General features: G+C 39.9%; 1 protein-coding gene across 2 annotated transcripts in view; it reads right to left on the minus strand.

The window, feature by feature from the left end:
* The window catches only part of TMEM45A (transmembrane protein 45A), a 110,387-nt gene that overhangs the window by 9,635 nt on the left and 80,122 nt on the right, over positions 1 to 20,630 (minus strand). For both annotated transcript variants that reach the window (XM_065876697.1, XM_065876698.1), the window contains one exon: positions 13,615 to 13,760. In XM_065876697.1, the coding sequence (XP_065732769.1) occupies positions 13,615 to 13,760 (146 nt within the window). The remainder of the gene's footprint in view (positions 1 to 13,614; positions 13,761 to 20,630) is intronic.

A 20,630-nucleotide genomic window follows, 5' to 3' on the forward strand; every position in this document is an offset into this window, starting at 1 on the left:
TTTCAGTTTTTCACCATTGAGGACAATGTTGGCTGTGGGTTTGTCATATATGGCCTTTATTATGTTGAGGAAAGTTCCCTCTATGCCTACTTTCTGCAGGGCTTTCCAAAGATGCTACCAGAAAACTACTAGAGCTAATCAATGAATTTGGTAAAGTAGCAGGATACAAAATTAATGCACAGAAATCTCTGGCATTCCTATACACTAATGATGAAAAATCTGAAAGTGAAATCAAGAAAACACTCCCATTTACCATTGCAACAAAAAGAATAAAATATCTAGGAATAAACCTACCTAAGGAGACAAAAGACCTGTATGCAGAAAATTATAAGACACTGATGAAAGAAATTAAAGATGATACAAATAGATGGAGAGATATACCATGTTCTTGGATGGGAAGAATCAACATTGTGAAAATGACTCTACTACCCAAAGCAATCTACAGATTCAATGCAATCCCTATCAAACTACCACTGGCATTTTTCACAGAACCAGAACAAAAAAATTCACAATTTGTATTGAAACACAAAAGACCCCAAATAGCCAAAGCAATCTTGAGAACGAAAAACGGAGCTGGAGGAATCAGGCTCCCTGACTTCAGACTATACTACAAAGCTACAGTAATCAAGACAGTATGGCACTGACACAAATACAGAAAGATAGATCAATGGAACAGGATAGAAAGCCCAGAGATAAACCCACGCACATATGGTAACCTTATCTTTGATAAAGGAGGCAAGAATATACAGTGGAGAAAAGACAGCTTCTTCAATAAGTGATGCTGGGGAAAATGGACAGGTACATGTAAAAGTATGAGAGTAGAACACTCCCTAACACCATACACAAAAATAATCTCAAAATGGATTAAAGATCTAAATGTAAGGTCAGAAACTATCAAACTCTTAGAGGAAAACATAGGCAGAACACTCTATGACATAAATCACAGCAAGATCCTTTTTGACCCACCTCCTAGAGAAATGGAAATAAAAACAAAAATAAACAAATGGGACCTAATGAAACTTCAAAGCTTTTGCACAGCAAAGGAAACCATGAACAAGACCAAAAGACAACCCTCAGAATGGGAGAAAACATTTGCAAATGAAGCAACTGACAAAGGATTAATCTCCAAAATGTACAAGCAGCTCATGCAGCTCAATAACAATAAAACAAACAACCCAATCCAAAAATGGGCAAAAGACCTAAATAGACATTTCTCCAAAGAAGATATACAGATTGCCAACAAACACGTGAAAGAATGCTCAACATCATTAATCATTAGAGAAATGCAAATCAAAACTACAATGAGATATCATCTCACACCAGTCAGAACGGCCATCATCAAAAAATCTAGAAACAGTAAATGCTGGAGAGGGTGTGGAGAAAAGGATACACTCTTGCACTGCTGGTGGGAATGTAAATTGATACAGCCACTATGGAAAACAGTATGGAGGTTCCTTAAAAAACTACAAATAGAACTACCATACGACCCAGAAATCCCAGTACTGGGCATATACCCTGAGAAAACCATAATTCAAAAAGAGTCATGTACCGAAATATTCATTGCAGCTCTATTTACAATAGCCAGGACATGGAAGCAACCTAAGTGTCCATCATCGGAGGAATGGATAAAGAAGATGTGGCACATATATACAATGGAATATTACTCAGCCATAAAAAGAAATGAAATTGAGCTATTTGTAGTGAGGTGGATGGACCTAGAGGCTGTCATACAGAGTGAAGTAAGTCAGAAAGAGAAAAACAAATACCGTATGCTAACACTTATATATGGAATCTAAGGAAAAAAAAAAAGGTCATGAAGAACCTAGGGGTAAGATGGGAATAAAGACACAGACCTACTAGAGAATGGACTTGAGGATATGGGGAGGGGGAAGGATAAGCTGTGACAAAGTGAGAGAGTGGCATGGACATATATATACCGCCAAACATAAAATAGATAGCTAGTGGGAAGCAGCCGCATGGCACAGGGAGATCAGCTCAGTGCTTTGTGACCACCTAGAGGGGTGGGATAGGGAGGGTGGGAGGGAGTGAGACGCAAGAGGGAAGAGATATGGGAACATATGTATATATAAAACTGATTCACTTTGTTATAAAGCAGACACTAACACACCACTGTAAAGTAATTATACTCCAATAAAGATGTTAAAAATAAATAAAACAAAATAAAATAGGCAGAGAATTTGAATAGACATTTTTCCAAAGAAGACATACAGATAACTAAAAGGCACATGAAACAATGTTCAATATCACTAATCATTAGGGAAGTTCAAATCAAAACACCCGTGAGATATCAGCTCATACCTGCAGAATGGCTATTATCAAAAGGATAAGAAATAGTAAGTGTTGGCCAGGATATGAAGAAAAGAGAACCCGCATGTACTGTTGGTGGAAATGTAAATTGGTACAGCCACTGTGGAAAACAGCATGGAGCTTCCTCAAAAAATTAAAAACAGGGCATTCCTCTTGGCACAGTGGTTGAGAGTCTGCCTGCCAATGCAGGGGACACGGGTTTGTGCCCCGGTCCAGGAAGATCCCACATGCTGCAGAGCGGCTAGGCCCGTGAGCCATGGCTGCTGAGCCTGCGTGTCCAGAGCCTGTGCTCTGCAATGGGAGAGGCCACAACAGTGAGAGGCCCACATACCGCAAAAAAAAAAAAAAAGAAAATATTAAAAATAGAACTACCATATAAGCCAGCAATTCCACTTCTGGGTATTTATCTGAAGAAAATGAAAACACTAATTCAAAAAGATAAAGGCACCCCTAGGTTCACTGCAGCATATTTATAATAACCAGGATACAGAAATAACTTAAGGGTCTATCAATGGAAGAATGGATAAAGGAGATGTTTATACATATATGTTTATATATATATATATATATAATATAAATTATTTATATGTAAATAATGGAATACTACTCAGCCATAAAAAAGAATGAAATGGACATTGAGGGTATTACATTAAGTGAAATAAGGCAGATAGAGAAAGACAAATACCATATGATTTCACTTACCTGTGAGATCTAACAAACAAATGAACAAACAAAACAAAACCCATGGATACAGGGAACAGATTGATGGTTGCCAGAATGGGGGGAGGTGGGCAAAAATGGGTGAAGGGGATCAAGAGGTACAAACCTCCAGTTATAAAATAAATAAGCCTTATAGTTTTCAGAGCACAGGTCTTTTGTCTCCTTAGGTATGGTTATTCTTAGGTATTTTATTCTTTTTGATGTGATGGTAAATGGAGTTGTTTCTTGAATTTCTCTTTCTGATGTTTTGTTGTTAGTGTATAGAAATGCAACAGATTTCTGTGTATTAATTTTGTAACCTGCAACTTCACCAAATTCATTGATGAGCTCTAGTAGTTTTCTGGTAGCATCTTTAGGATTTTCTATGTATAGTATCATGTCATCTGCCAACAGTCACAGTTTAACTTCTTTTCCCATTTGGATTCCTTTTATTTCTTTTTCTTCTCTGATTGCTGTAGCTAGGACTTCCAAAACTATGTTGAATAAAAGTGACAAGAATGAACACCCTTGTCTTGTTCCTGATCTTAGAGGAAATCTTTTTAGCTTTTCACCATTGAGTATGATGTTAGCTGTAGGTTTGTCATATATGGCCTTTATTATGTTGAGGTATGTTCCCTCTATGCCCACTTTCTGGAGAGTTTTTATCATAAATGGGTGTTGAATTTTGTCAAAAGCTTTTTCTGCAAATACTGAGATGATCATATCACCTCACACCAGTCAGAATGGCTATCATCAAAAAATCCACAAACAATAAATGCTGGAGAGTGTGTGGAGAGAAGGGAACCCTCCTACACTGTTGGTGGGAATGTAAACTGGTGCAGCCACTATGGAGAACAGTATAGAGGTTCCTTAAAAAACTAAAAATAGAGCTACCATATGATTCTGCGATCCCACTCCTGGGCATATACCCAGAGAAAAACATGGTTTGAAAGAATACATGCACCCCAAAGTTCATTGCAGCACTGTTTATAATAGCCAAGACATGGAAGCAACCTAAATGTCCATCGACAAAAGAATGGATAAAGAAGATGTGGGGGGGGACCTTGAAGATGGCGGAAGAGTAAGACGCGGAGATCGCCTTCCTCCCCACGGATACACCAGAAATACATCCACACGTGGAACAACTCCTACAGAACTCCTACTGAAGGCTGGCAGAAGACCTCAGACCTCCCAAAAGGCAAGAAACTCCCCACGTAACTGGGTAGGGCAAAAGAAAAAACAGAGACAAAAGAATAAGGACGGCACCTGCACCAGTGGGAGGGAGCTGTGAAGGAGGAAAAGTTTCCACACACTAGGAAGCCCCTCCGCGGGCGGAGACTGCGGGAGGCAGAGGGGGGAGTTTCGGGACCGCGGAGTAGTGCACAGCGACGGGTGCGGAGGGCAAAGCGGGGAGATTCCTGCACAGAAGATCGGTGCCGACCACCACTCACCAACCCGAGAGGTTTGTCTGCTCACCCGCCGGGGCGGGCGGGGCTGCGAGCTGAGGCTCGGGTTTTGGTTTTGGACGGAGATCAGGGAGAGGACTTGGGTTGGCGGCTTGAACATAGCCTGAGGGGGTTAGTGCACCACGACTAGCCGGGAGGGAGTTCGGGGAAAAGCCTGCACCTGCCGAAGAGGCAAGAGACTTTTTCTTCCCTCTTTGTTTCCTGGTGCGCGAGGAGAGGGGTTTAAGAGCGCTGCTTAAAGGAACTCCAGAGACGGGCGCGAGCCGCGGCTAAAAGCGCGAACCCCAGAGACGGGCGCGAGCCGCGGCTGAGGGCGCGAGCCCCCGAGACGGGCGCGAGCCGCGGCTGAAAGCGCAAACCCCAGAGACGGGCGGGAGACGCTAAGGCTGCTGCTGCCGCCACCAAGGGGCCTGTGTGCGAGCACAGGTCACGCTCCACACCCCTCTTCCGCGGAGTCTGTGCAGCCCGCCACTGCCAGGTTCCCGGGATCCAGGGACAACTTCCCCGGGACAACGCACGGCGGGCCTCAGGCTGGTGCAACGTCACGCCGGCCTCTGCCGCAACGTCATGCTGCCTCCGCCGCCGCAGGCCCGCCCCGCACGCAGTGCCCCTCCTTCCCCCATCCCCCAACCCCCGGCCTGAGTGAGCCGGAGGCCCCAAATCAGCGGCTCCTTTAACCCCGTCCTGTCTGAGCGAAAAAACAGACGCCCTCCAGCGACCTACACGCAGAGGCAGGGCCAAATCCAAAGCTGAGCTCCTGTGAGCTGTGAGAACAAAGAAGAGAAAGGGAAATCTCTCCCAGCAGCCACAGAAGCAGCGGATTAAAGCTCCACAATCAACTTGATATACCCTGCATCTGTGGAATACCTGAATAGACAAGGAATGATCCCAAATTGAAGAGGGGTCATTTAGGAGCGAGATCTATGATTTTTTTCCCTTTTCCTCTTTTTGTGAATGTGTACGTGTATGCTTCTGTGTGAGATCTTGTCTGTATACTCTTGCTTCCACCATTTGTCCTAGGGCTCTATCCGTCCATGATTTTTTTAAAAAATTCTTTTTCTTAATAATTAAGTTTAATTGTAATAACTTTATTATACTTTACCTTCGTTCTTTCTTTCTTTCCTTCCTTCCCTCCTTTAGACAACGAATCACCCCAAATTGAGGAGGTGGTCTCTGGGAGCAGGATTTATGATTTTTCCCCCTTTACCTCTTTTTGTGAAGGTGTATGTGTATGCTTCTGTGTAAGATTTTCTCTGTATAGCTTTGCTTCCAACATTTGTCCTAAGGTTCTATCCGTCCCTTTTTTTTTTTCTAAATATTTTTTAATTCAATAACTATATTATACTTTATTTTATTTTTACTGTATCATCTTTCTGTCTTTTTTCCTTCTTTCCCTCCTTCCTTCCTTCCTCCCTCCCTCCCTCCCTCCCTCCTTTCTTTCCTTCTTTGCTTCTTTCTTCCTTCCTTCCTTTCCTCCTTTCCTTCTTTCTTTACTCATACTTCTACTAATTCTCTCTACTTTTTCTCCCTTTTATTCTGAGCCGTGTGGATGAAAGGCTCTTGGTGCTCCAGCCAGGAGTCAGGGCTCTGCCTCTGAGGTAGGAGAGCCAACTTCAGGACACTGGTCAACAAGAGACCTCCCAGCTCCACATAATATTAAACGGTGGAAATCTCCCAGAGACCTCCATCTTAACACCAGCACCCAGCTTCACTCAACGACCAGCAAGCCACAGTGCTGGACAACCTATGCCAAACAACTAGCAAAACAGGAACACAACCCCACCCATTAGCAGAGAGGCTGCCTAAAATCATAATAAGGCCACAGACACCCCAAAACACACCACCAGACGTGAACCTGCCCACTAGAGAGACAAGATCCAGCCTCATCCACCACAACACAGGCACTAGTCCCCTCCACCAGGAAGCCTACACAACCCACTGAAACAACCTTAGCCACTGGAGACAGACATCAAAAACAACGGGAACTACGAAAGTGCAGCCTGCAAAAAGGAGACCCTAAACACAGTAAGATAAGCAAAATGAGAAGACAGAAAAACACACAGCGGATGAAGGAGCAAGATAAAAACCCACCAGACCTAACAAATGAAGAGGAAATAGGCAATCTACCTGAAAAAGAATTCAGAATAATGATAGTAAGGATGATCCGAAATCTTGGAAGTAGAATGGACAAAATGCAAGAAACAGTTAACAAGGACCTACAAGAACTAAAGATGAAACAAGCAACGATGAACAATGCAATAAATGAAATTAAAACCACTCTAGATAGAATCAATAGCAGAATAACTGAGGCAGAAGAACGGATAAGTGACCTGGAAGATAAAGTAGTGGAAATAACTACTGCAGAGCAGAATAAAGAAAAAAGAATGAAAAGAACTGAGGACAGTCTCAGAGACCTCTGGGACAACATGAAACGCACCAACATTCGAATTATAGGGGTTCCAGAAGAAGAAGAAAGAAAGAAAGGGACTGAGAAAATATTTGAAGAGATTATAGTTGAAAACTTCCCTAATATGGGAAAGGAAATAGTTAATCAAGTCCAGGAAGCACAGAGAGTCCCATACAGGATAAATACAAGGAGAAACACGCCAAGACACATATTAATCAAACTGTCAAAAATTAAATAAAAAGAAAGCATATTAAAAGCAGCAAGGGAAAAACAACAAATAACACACAAGGGAATCCCCATAAGGTTAACAGCTGATCTCTCAGCAGAAACCCTACAAGCCAGAAGGGAGTGGCAGGACATACTGAAAGTGATGAAGGAGAAAAGCCTGCAACCAAGACTACTCTACCCAGCAAGGATCTCATTCACATTTGATGGAGAAATTAAAACCTTTACAGACAAGCAAAAGCTGAGAGAGTTCAGCACCACCAAACCAGCTTTACAACAAATGCTAAAGGAACTTCTCTAGACACGAAACACAAGGAAACGACCTATAGTAGCGAACCCAAAACAATATAGAAAATGGAAATAGGAACATACATATCGATAATTACCTTAAATGTAAATGGACTAAATGCTCCCACCAAAAGACACAGATTGGCTGAATGGATACAAAAACAAGACCCTTATATATGCTGTCTACAATAGACCCACTTCAGACCTAGAGACACATACAGACTGAAAGTAAGGGGATGGAAAAAGATATTCCATGCAAATGGAAACCAAAAGAAAGCTGGAGTAGCAATTCTCATATCAGACAAAATAGACTTTAAAATAAGGACTATTAAAAGGGACAAAGAAGGACACTACATAATGATCAAGGGATCGATCCAAGAAGAAGATATAACAATTGTAAATATTTATGCACCCAACATAGGAGCACCTCAATACATAAGGCAAATACTAACAACCATAAAAGGGGAGATCGACAGTAACACATTCATAGTAGGGGACTTTAACACCCCACTTTCACCCATGGACAGATCATCCAAAATGAAAATAAATAAGGAAACACAAGCTTTAAATGATACATTAAACAAGATGGACTTAATTGATATTTATAGGACACTCCATCCAAAAACAACAGAATACACATTTTTCTCAAGTGCTCATGGAACATTCTCCAGGATAGATCATATCTTGGGTCACAAATCAAGCCTTGGTAAATTTAAGAAAACTGAAATTGTATCAAGTATCTTTTCTGACCACAACGCCATGAGACTAGATATCAATTACAGGAAAAGATCTGTAAAAAATACAAACACATGGAGGCTAAACAATACACTACTTAATAATGAAGTGATCACTGAAGAAATCAAAGAGGAAATAAAAAAATACCTAGAAACAAATGACAATGGAGATACAACGACCCAAAAGCTATGGGATGCAGCAAAAGCAGTTCTAAGGGGGAAGTTTATAGCAATACAAGCCCACCTTAAGAAGCAGGAAACATCTCGAATAAACAACCTAACCTTGCACCTCAAGCAATTAGAGAAAGAAGAACAAAAAAACCCCAAAGCTAGCAGAAGGAAAGAAATCATAAAAATCAGATCAGAAATAAATGAAAAAGAAATGAAGGAGACGATAGCAAAGATCAATAAAACTAAAAGCTGGTTCTTTGAGAAGATAAACAAAATAGATAAACCGCTAGCCAGACTCATCAAGAAAAAAAGGGAGAAGACTCAAATCAATAGAATTAGAAATGAAAAAGGTGAAGTAACAACTGACACTGCAGAAATAAAAAAAATCATGAGAGATTACTACAAGCAACTCTATGCCAATAAAATGGACAATCTGGAAGAAATGGACAAATTCTTAGAAATGCACAACCTGCCAAGACTGAATCAGGAAGAAATAGAAAATATGAACAGACCAATCACAAGCACTGAAATTGAAACTGTGATTAAAAACCTTCCAACAAACAAAAGCCCAGGACCAGATGGCTTCACAGGTGAATTCTATCAAACGTTTAGAGGAGAGCTAACACCTATCCTTCTCGAACTCTTCCAAAAGATAGCAGAGGGAGGAACACTCCCAAATTCCTTCTACGAGGCCACCATCACCTTGATACCAAAACCAAACAAGGATGTCACAAAGAAAGAAAACTACAGGCCAATATCACTGATGAACATAGATGCAAAAATCCTCAACAAAATACTAGCAAAGAGAATCCAACAGCACATTAAAAGGATCATACACCATGATCAAGTGGGGTTTAATCCAGGAATGCAAGGATTCTTCAATATACGCAAATCTATCAATGTGATAAACCATATTAACAAATTGAAGGAGAAAAACCATATGATCATCTCAATAGATGCAGAGAAAGCTTTCGACAAAATTCAACACCCATTTATGATAAAATCCTCCAGAAAGTAGGCATAGAGGGAACTTTCCTCAACATAATAAAGGCCATATATGACAAGCCCACAGCAAACATCATCCTCAATGGTGAAAAACTGAAAGCATTTCCACTAAGATCAGGAACAATACAAGGTTGCCCACTCTCACCACTCTTATTCAACATAGTTTTGGAAGTTTTAGCCACAGCAATCAAAGAAGAAAAGGAAATAAAAGGAATCCAAATCGGAAAAGAAGAAGTAAAGCTGTCACTGTTTGCAGATGACATGATACTATACATAGAGAATCCTAAAGATGCTACCAGAAAACTACTAGAGCTAATCAATGAATTTGGTAAAGTAGCAGGATACAAACTTAATGCACAGAAATCTCTGGCATTCCTATATACTAATGATGAAAAATCTGAAAGTGAAATCAAGAAAACACTCCCATTTACCATTGCAACAAAAAGAATAAAATATCTAGGAATAAACCTACCTAAGGATACGAAAGACCTGTATGCAGAAAATTATAAGACACTGATGAAAGAAATTAAAGATGATACAAATAGATGGAGAGATATACCATGTTCTTGGATGGGAAGAATCAACATTGTGAAAATGACTCTACTACCCAAAGCAATCTACAGATTCAATGCAATCCCTATCAAACTACCAATGGCATTTTTCACAGAACTAGAACAAAAAATTTCGCAATTTGTATGGAAACACAAAAGACCCCGAATAGCGAAAGCAATCTTGAGAACGAAAAAAGGAGCTGGAGGAATCAGGCTCCCTGACTTCAGACTATATTACAAAGCAACAGTAATCAAGACAGTATGGTACTGGCACAAAAACAGAAAGATAGATCAGTGGAACAGGATAGAAAGCCCAGAGATAAACCCACGCACATATGGACACCTTATCTTTGATAAAGGAGGCTGGAATGTACAGTGGAGAAAGGACAGCCTCTTCAATAAATGGTGCTGGGAAAACTGGACAGGTACATGTAAAAGTATGAGATTAGATCACTCCCTAACACCATACACAAAAATAAGCTCAAAATGGATTAAAGACCTAAATGTAAGGCCAGAAACTATCAAACTCTTAGAAGAAAACATAGGAAGAACACTCTATGACATAAATCACAGCAAGATCCTTTCTGACCCACCTCCTAGAGAAATGGAAATAAAAACAAAAATAAACAAATGGGACCTAATGAAACTTCAAAGCTTTTGCACAGCAAAGGAAACCATAACCAAGACCAAAAGACAACCCTTAGAATGGGAGAAAACATTTGCAAATGAAGCAACTGACAAAGGATTAATCTCCAAAATTTACAAGCAGCTCATGCAGCTCAATAACAAAAAAACAAACAACCCCATCCAAAAATGGGCAGAAGACCTAAATAGACATTTCTCCAAAGAAGATATACAGAATGCCAACAAACACATGAAAGAATGCTCAACATCATTAATCATTAGAGAAATGCAAATCAAAACTACAATGAGATATCATCTCACACCAGTCAGAACGGCCATCATCAAAAAATCTAGAAACAGTAAATGCTGGAGAGGGTGTGGAGAAAAGGATACACTCTTGCACTGCTGGTGGGAATGTAAATTGATACAGCCACTATGGAAAACAGTATGGAGGTTCCTTAAAAAACTACAAATAGAATTACCATATGACCCAGCAATCCCACTACTGGGCATATACCCTGAGAAAACCAAAATTCAAAAAGAGTCATGTACCAAAATGTTCATTGCAGCTCTATTTACAATAGCCCGGAGATGGAAACAACCTAAGCGCCCATCATCGGATGAATGGATAAAGAAGATGTGGCACATATACACAATGGAATATTACTCAGCCTTAAAAAGAAATGAAATTGAGCTATTTGTAATGAGATGGATAGACCTAGAGTCTGTCATACAGAGTGAAGTAAGTCAGAAAGAAAAGGACAAATACCGTATGCTAACACATATATATGGAATTTAAGGGAAAAAAATGTCATGAAGAACCTAGGGGTAAGACAGGAATAAAGACGCAGACCTACTGGAGAACGGACTTGAGGATATGGGGAGGGGGAAGGGTGAGTTTTGACAGGGCGAGAGAGAGTCATGGACATATACACACTAACAAACGTAGTAAGGTAGATAGCTGGGGGGAAGCAGCCGCAAGGCACAGGGATATTAGCTCGGTGCTTTGTGACAGCCTGGAAGGGTGGGATGGGGAGAGTGGGAGGGAGGGAGACGCAAGAGGGAAGACATATGGGAACATATGTATATGTATAGCTGATTCACTTTGTTATAAAGCAGAAACTAACACACCATTGTAAAGCAATTATACCCCAATAAAGATGTTTAAAAATAAAATAAAATAAAAAAAAAGAAGATGTGGTACATATATACAATGGAATATTACTCAGCCATTAAAAAGAACGAAATAATGCCATTTGCAGCAACATGGATGGACCTACAGATTGTCATACTGAGTGAAGTAAGTCAGATAGAGAAAGAGAAATATCATATGACTGCTTCTCTGCAGAATCTAAAAAATGATACAAACCAACTTATATACAAATCAGAAGCAGACTCACAGACTTAGAGAATGAACTTATGGTTACCAGGGGGGGAAGGGTAGGAGGGAGAGATATTTAGGGAGCTTGGGACCACTATATTTAAAATGAATAACCAACAAGGACCTACTGTATAGCACAGGGAACTCTGCTCAATATTCTGTAACAAACTAAATGCAAAAAGAATTTGAAAAAGAATAGACACATGTATATGTATAACTGAATCACTTTGTTGTACACCTGAAACTAATACAACATTGTTAATCAACTGTACTCCAATATAAAATTAAAAGTTTCTTTAAAGAATGAGAAAAATAAATAAAATTAAAAAGTCATGGGGATATTATATACAGTATGGTGACTATAATCAGTAATATTGTATTGCAGATTTGAAAGTTGCTAATAAAGTAAATCTTGAAAGTTTTCATCACAGAAAAAATTTTTTGTAACTTTGTATGTTAACAGATGGTATAACTAGACTTATTGTGGCGGTCATTTTGCAATTATACAAAAGTTGAATCATTATGTTGTACACCTAAAACAAGTATAATGTTGTATGTCAATTGCACTTCAATTTAAAAAGAAATCTATCACAGGAAATGGAAAAAAAAACAACAAACAAACACAAGAAGAATCTTCCTTGAGCTCCTATTATGTTGTAGGCAGTTTAAATACATGATCTCATTTAGGTACTATTATTATCTCCATTTTGTAAATGACAAAACTGATATTTAATGTGGTTAAATAGTTTACCCAAAGTCATACAGCTGACAAGCAGCAGAGCTAGGAACATGGATTCTTAGCAATCTGTTATATCGCTCCTCACCCATCATAAAACATTGTATCAAAGTCCTTGTAAAAACATGTACAGTTCAACTGAATCTTACTGTTAGAGACATTACAGGAAATGTCAAATTAACCAGATACTCAAATTTAATGGGAGACATACATGTTGGCCAAAAATGACACCAAGCTTGGGAAGTGCTATAACTGATGTAAACATGGGCAAACGGAGGGCTCACTGCAGGTGTGGGGAGGACCATTTGGATAAGAAAACAGCATATGCAAAGACATGGAGGCACAGAAGAGTGTGCTGAAGGGTAATGCATAGGTTAGGAGCACAGCAGAGACACTTTTTAGCTATTCCAACTTTAAACCAGCATTTATTCTTTTTTTTTTTTTTAGTTTTCTCATTCATTCTATTTTTTATTTTCTTTTTTTAACATCTTTATTTGAGTATAATTGCTTTACAATGTTGTATTAGTTTCTGCTGTATAACAAAGTGAATCAGCTATACGTATACAGATATCCCCATATCCCCTCCCTCTTGCATCTTCCTCCCACCCTCCCTACCCCACCCCTCTAGGTGGTCACAAAGCACTAAGCTGATCTCCCTGTGCTATGCAGCTGCTTCCCACCAGCTATCTGCTTTACATTTGGTAGTGTGTATATGTCAATGTTACTCCCTCACTTTGCCCCAGCTTACCCTTCCCCCTCCCCATGTCCTCAAGTCCATTCTCTATGTCTGCATCTTTATTCCTGTCCTGCCCCTAAAACCAGCATTTATTCTTTTTATTGGAAATGTTTGTGTTTGCAGATAATTTTCTGCTATATTGCCCTGTTTTGTGGAATGCTAAGGAATGAAATACCTCTTTGAACTTAAATTTTGGTAATATCAAGTCTTGATGATCATATACCAAAAAACAGAACTTCCATGAACAAAAATCACTAACTTACCAGGTGACAAAGGCATAAATTGCTCCAATGATGATAATGGCTATTGCATAATGCCAACAAAAGCATATGGTGAGAAACATAACGTTGTCATGATCCACTGAATCCCATGCAGGACCTCCACTGGGGGGATAAAGGACAAACCCAATCTGTAATTTAAAACAAAGAACACACATTAAAAAATACCAGCCATATTCCCAAAGATGGTACATTTCAAAATGTTTCATTTCAGGATTAATGGTAACAGATAACTCCCATTCCCTGAGATGCTACAGATAAGATATCTGCTGCCTGTTTTAGTAATATAGACAGTATCTACTAGATCATATTTTTGGAAAAAATGTTAAGGATATTTACAGATCAATTTTCAAAATATGAATAAGTAATCATTTCAGATGATGTGTTAGGTTTCTAAGCTGGCAGTTTAACTCAGTTATTTCAAAATCAGAGTTTAAAAAAAAGGTTTTAAAATAAAGCCCACGGGTAACATTATATTCAATGATAAAGACTGAAAGCTTGTCTCCTAAGATCAGGAACAAGACAAGGGTGTCTTATTTTACAAATTCCATTCAACATTGTACTAGAAATTCTAGCCAGAGCAATTAGTCAAGAAAGACAAAGAGCATCCAGATTGCAAAGGAAGAAGTAAAACTATATTCATAAATGACATGATCTTATATATACAGAAAATTCTGAAGAATCCACAAAAAAACTATTAGAGCTAATAAATTAATTTAGCACACTTGCAGGATACAAAATCAACACATAAAACATGCAATGAACAATCAAAAAAATTAAGTTAGGAAAACAATTCCACTTACAATAGCATTGAAAAGAATGAGATACTTAGGAACAAATTTAATCAAGGAGGTTCAAGACTTGTACCTTGCAAACTAAAAAACATTGTTGAAAGTGATCAAAGAAGATCTAAATAAATGGAAGTATACCTCATGTTCATGAACTGGAGCATTTAATATTGTTAAGATGGCAATAAAAAAACAGAACATGAATCTGATCAGACCTCTAGATCTAACAAGATCGGGCATGTTGAAAAGTGTTAAATGTGATGATTAATTTCACATGTCAACTTGACTGGGTCATAGGATATACAGATACTTGGTTAAACATGATTTTGGGGTGTGTTTGTGAAGGTATTTCCAGATGAGATTAGCACTTGAATCTGTAAAAATCTAAGTAAAGCAGATCCTCCTCCACAGTGCGTGTGGGCATCATACAATCCATTGAGGGCTGAAGAGAGCAAAAAGCAGAGGGAAGGAGAATTGGCTCTGCCTCACCACTGAGCTGGAACGTTGGTCTTCTCCTGCCTCAAACTACAACTTGTACCATCAGCTCTCCGCTTTCATTTCTGGACCTACCGCACCAGCTTTCCTGGGTCTGTAGACTGCAAGTGGCAGATCATGGGACTTCTCAGCCTCCACAATTATGGGAACCAGTTCCTTAAAATAAATCTCTCTGTCTCTTTCCTCTCTCTATAGATATAGATATATTATAGATATAGATACAATTATATATTATATATAAAAAATATATATGTATATATTTGGTTCTGTTTCTCTGGAGAACCCTGACCAATACACTGGATGATAAATTGATAACTACCACTACTTTTGTATATATTTAAGATTTACCATAATAAAAGTTTTTTTAAAATCCTTTTTCATAGGCACGTTAAAAAAAAAAGAGAGAGATGGCAATAACACGCAAAGCAATCTACAGATTCAGTATGATCCCTAGCAAAATCCCAGTAGTCTTTTTTGCAGAAATAGAAAGCTGATCCTAAAATTTATATGGAATGACAAGGGACCCAGAATAGCCAAAACAACCTTGAAAAAGAAAAGCAAATTTGTAAGACTTACACTTACTGATTTCAAAACTTACTACAAAAACTACAGTAATCAAAACATTGTGGTACTAACATAATGGTAGACATACAGATCAATGAAATAGAATTGAGAGTCCAGAAATAAGCCCATACACCTGTAGTAAACTGGTTTTTGAAAAGAGTGCCAAGGCCATTCAATGGGGAAACTAAAGTATCTTCAACAAATGGTGCTGGGGAAACTAGATATCCACAAGCAAAAAAAAAAAAAAAAGAATTTGGGCTCTTACATTACACCACATTCAAAAATTAACGCAAAATGGATCAAAAACCTAAACATGAGAACTAAAATCCTAACTCTTAGAAGAAAACTAAGGAAACACCTTCACGACCTGGGATTTAGTGCTGATTTCTTATACATGACACCAAAAACACATCAAAATTAAAAGTTTTGGTGGGGGCTTCCCTGGTGGCGCAGTGGTTAAGAATCCGCCTGCCAATGCAGGGGACACGGGTTCGAGCCCAGGTCCAGGAAGCTCGCACATGCCACGAAGCAACAAAGCCCATGTGCCATAACTACTGAGCCTGTGCTCTAGAGCCTGCATGTGACAACTACTGAACCCATATGCCATAACTACTGAAGCCCCTGTGCCTAGAGCCTGTGCTCTACAACAAGAGAAGCCACCGAAATGAGAAGTCCACACACCACAAGGAAGAGTAGCGCCTGCTCACCGCAACAAGAGAAAGCCCGTGCGCAGCAACGAAAACCTGACACAGCCAAAAATGAATAAATAAATAAAAACAAAGCTCACAGGTTTCCGGGAAGATGGCGGAAGAGTAAGACGTGGAGATCACCTTCCTCCCCACAGATACACCAGAAATACATCTACACGTGGAACAACTCCTACAGAACACCTACTGAACGCTGGCAGAAGACCTCAGACCTCCCAAAAGGCAAGAAACCCTCCACGTACCTGGGTAGGGCAGAAGAAAAAAGAATAAACAGAGACAAAAGAATAGGGACGGGACCTGCACCAGAGGGAGGGAGCTGTGAAGGAGTAAAGGTTTCCACACACTAGGAAGCCCCTTCGCGGGCGGAGACTGCAGGTGACGGAGGGGGAAAGCATCAGGGCCGCGGAGGAGAGCACAGCAACAGGGGTGCGTAGGGCTGACCTGCACTCACCAGCCCGAGAGGCTTGTCTGCTCACCTTCCAGAGCAGGCGGGGCTGGGAGCTGAGGCTTGGGCTTTGGTCGGAGCGCAGGGAGAGGGCTGGGGTTGGCGGTGGGAACACAGCCTGAAGGGGGTTAGTGCACCACGGCTGGCCGGGAGGGAGTCCGGGGAAAAGTCTGGACCTGCCGAAGAGGCAAGAGATTTTTTCTTCCCTCTTTGTTTCCTGGTGCGCGAGGAGAGGGGATTAAGAGCGCTGCTTAAAGGAGCTCCAGAGACAGGCGCGAGCCGCGGCTAAAAGCACGGACCCCAGAGACGGGCAGGAGACGCTAAGGCTGCTGCTGCCGCCACCTAAAAGCCTGTGTGCGAGCACAGGTCACTATCCACACACCCCTTCCGGGGAGCCTGTGCAGCCCACCACTGCCAGGGTCCCGGGATCCAGGGACAACTTCCCCGGGAGAACGCACAGCGCACTTCAGGCTGGTGCAACGTCACGCCGGCCTCTGCCGCCGCAGGCTCGCACCCCATTCCGTGCCCCTCCCTCCCTCCGGCCTAAGTAAGCCAGAGTCCGGAAGCAGCGTCTCCTTTAACCCCGTCCAGTCTGAGCAAAGAACAGACGCCCTCCAGTGACCTACACGCAGAGACGGGGCCAAATCCAAAGCTGAGCGCCTGTGAGCTGTGAGAACAAAGAAGAGGAAGGGAAATCTCTCCCAGCAGCCTCAAAAGCAGCGGATTAAAGCTCCACAATCAACTTGATGTATCCTGCATCTGTGGAATACATGGATAACGAATCATCCCAAACTGAGGAGGTGGACTTTGAGAGCAAGATTTATTATTTTTTCCCCTTTTCCTCTTTTTGTGAGTGTGTATGTGTATGCTTCTGTGTGAGATTTTGTCTATATAGCTTTGCTTCCACCATTTGTCCTAGGGTTCTATCAGACCATTGTTTGTTTTATAATCTTTTTTCTTAATAATTTTTTTATTTTAATAACTTTATTATATTTTAACATACTTTATTTTATTTTACTTTATCTTCTTCTTTCTTTTTTTCCTTCCCTCCTTCCTTCCTTCCTCCCTCCCTCCCTCCCTTTTCTTTCTTTCTTTCTTTCTACTTCTACTAATTCTTTCTTTCTAATTTTTCTCCAATTTATTCTGAGCTGTGCAGATGAAACGCTCTTGGTGCTGCAGCCAGGAGTCAGTGCTGTGCCTCTGAGGTGGGAGAGCCAACTTCAGGACACTGGTCCACAGGAGACCTCCCAGCTGCACATAATATCAAATGGCGAAAATCTCCCAGAGATCTCCGTCTCAACACCAGCACCCAGCTTCACTCAACGACCACCAAGCTACAGTGCTGGACACCATATGCCAAACAACTAGCAAGACAGGAACACAACCCTACGCATTAGCAGAGAGCCTGCCTAAAAGCATAATAAGTCCACGGACACCCCAAAACATACCACCAGGCATGGACCTGCCCAACAGAAAGACAAGATCCAGCCTCATCCACCAGAACACAGGCACTAGTACCCTCCACCAGGAAGCCTACACAACCCACTGAACCACCTTAGCCACTGGGGACAGACACCAAAACAATGGGAACTACGAAACTGCAGCCTACAAAAAGGAGACGCCAAACACAGTAAGATAAGCAAAATAAGAAGGCAGAAAAACACACAGCAGATGAAGGAGCAAGATAAAAACCCACCAGACCTAACAATTAAGAGGAAATAGGCAGTCTACCTGGAAAAGAATTCAGAAAAATAATAGTAAAGATGATCCAGAATCTTGGAAATAGAATAGACAAAATGCAAGAAATATTTAACAAGGAACTAGAAGAACTAAAGATGAAACAAACAATGATGAACAACAAAATAAATGACATTAAAAATACTCTAGATGGGATCAATAGCAGAATAACTGGGGCAGAAGTACGGATAAGTGACCTGGAAGATAAAATAGTGGAAATAACTATTACAGAGCAGAATAAAGAAAAAAGAATGAAAAGAACTGAGGACAGTCTTTGCCAAACAACTAGCAAGACAGGAACACAACCCTACGCATTAGCAGAGAGCCTGCCTAAAAGCATAATAAGTCCACAGACACCCCAAAACACACCACCAGGCGTGGACCTGCCTCACAGACCTCTGGGACAACATTAAACGCACCAACATTCGAATTATAGGGGTTCCAGAAGAAGAAGAGAAAAAGAAAGGGACTGAGAAAATATTTGAAGAGATGATAGTTGAAAACTTCCCTAATATGGGAAAGGAAGTAGTTAATGAAGTCCAGGAAGCACAGAGAGTCCCATACAGGATAAATACAAGGAGAAATACACCAAGACACATATTTATCAAACTGTCAAAAATTAAATACAAAGAAAACATATTAAAAGCAGCAAGGGAAAAGCAACAAATAACACATAAGAGAATTCCCATAAGGTTCACAGCTGAGCTTTCAGCAGAAACTCTGCAAGCCAGAAGGGACTAGAGGACATATTTAAAGTGATGAAGGAGAAAAACCTGCAACCAACATTACTCTACCCAGCAAGGATCTGGGTAGATCCTTGATCAAACATGAACAGACCAATCACAAGCACTGAATTCAGATTTGATGGAGTAATCAAAACCTTTACAGACAAGTATAAGCTGAGAGAGTTCAGCACCACCAAACCAGCTTGACAACAACTGCTAAAGGAACTTCTCTAGGCAAACAACACAAGAGAAGGAAAAGACCTACAATAACGAACCAAAAACAATTAAGAAAATGGGAATAAGAACATACATATTAATAATTACCTTAAATGTAAATGGACTAAATGCTCCCACCGAAAGACACAGATTGGCTGAATGGATACAAAAACAAGACCCATATATATGCTGTCTACAAGAGACCCACTTGAGACCAGAGACACATACAGACTGAAAGTAAGGGAATGGAAAAAGATATTTCATGCAAATATAAACCAAAAGAAAGGTGGAGTAACAATTCTCATATCAGACAGAATAGACTTTAAAATAAATACTATTAGAAGAGACAAAGAATGACACTACATAATGATCAAGGGATCAATCCAAGAAAAAGATATAACAATTGTAAATATTTATGCACCCAACATAGGAGCACCTCAATACATAAGGCAAATACTAACAGCCATAAAAGGGGAAATCGACAGTAACACATTCATAGTAGGGGACGTTAACACCACATTATCACCAATGGACAGGTCATCCAAAATGAAAATAAATAAGGAAACACAAGCTTTAAATGGTACATTAAACAAGATGGACTCAATTGATATTTATAGAATATTCCATCCACAAACAACAGAATACACATTTTCTCAAGTGTTCATGGAACATTCTCCAGAATAGATCATATCTTGGGTCACAAATCAAGCCTTGGTAAATTTAAGAAAACTGAAATTGTATCAAGTATCCTTTCTGACTACAATGCTATGAGACTAGATATCAATTACAGGAAAAGATCTGTAAAAAAATACAAACACATGGAGGCTAAACAATACACTACTTAATAATGAAGTGATCACTGAAGAAATCAAAAAGGAAATTAAAAAATACCTAGAAACAAATGACAATGGAGACACGACGACCCAAAATCTATGGGATGCAGCAAAAGCAGTTCTAAGAGGGAAGTTTATAGCAATACAATCCTACCTTAAGAAACAGGAAACATCTTGAAAAAACAACCTAACCTTGTACCTAAAGCAATTAGAGAAAGAACAACAAAAAAACCCCAAAGTTAGGAAAGAAATAATAAATATCAGATCAGAAATAAATGAAAAAGAAATGAAGGAAATGATAGCAAAGATCAATAAAACTAAAAGCTGGTTCTTTGAGAAGATAAAGAAAATTGGTCAGCCATTAGCCAGACTCATTAAGAAAAAAAGGGAGAAGACTCAAATCAATAAAATTAGAAATGAGAAAGGAGAAGTAACAACTGACACTGCAGAAATACAAGATATCATGAGAGATTACTGCAAGCAACTCTATG

The sequence above is a fragment of the Phocoena phocoena genome, chromosome 4 (genome assembly GCF_963924675.1).
Source record: "Phocoena phocoena chromosome 4, mPhoPho1.1, whole genome shotgun sequence".
In the NCBI taxonomy this organism is placed as follows: Eukaryota; Metazoa; Chordata; class Mammalia; order Artiodactyla; family Phocoenidae; genus Phocoena; species Phocoena phocoena.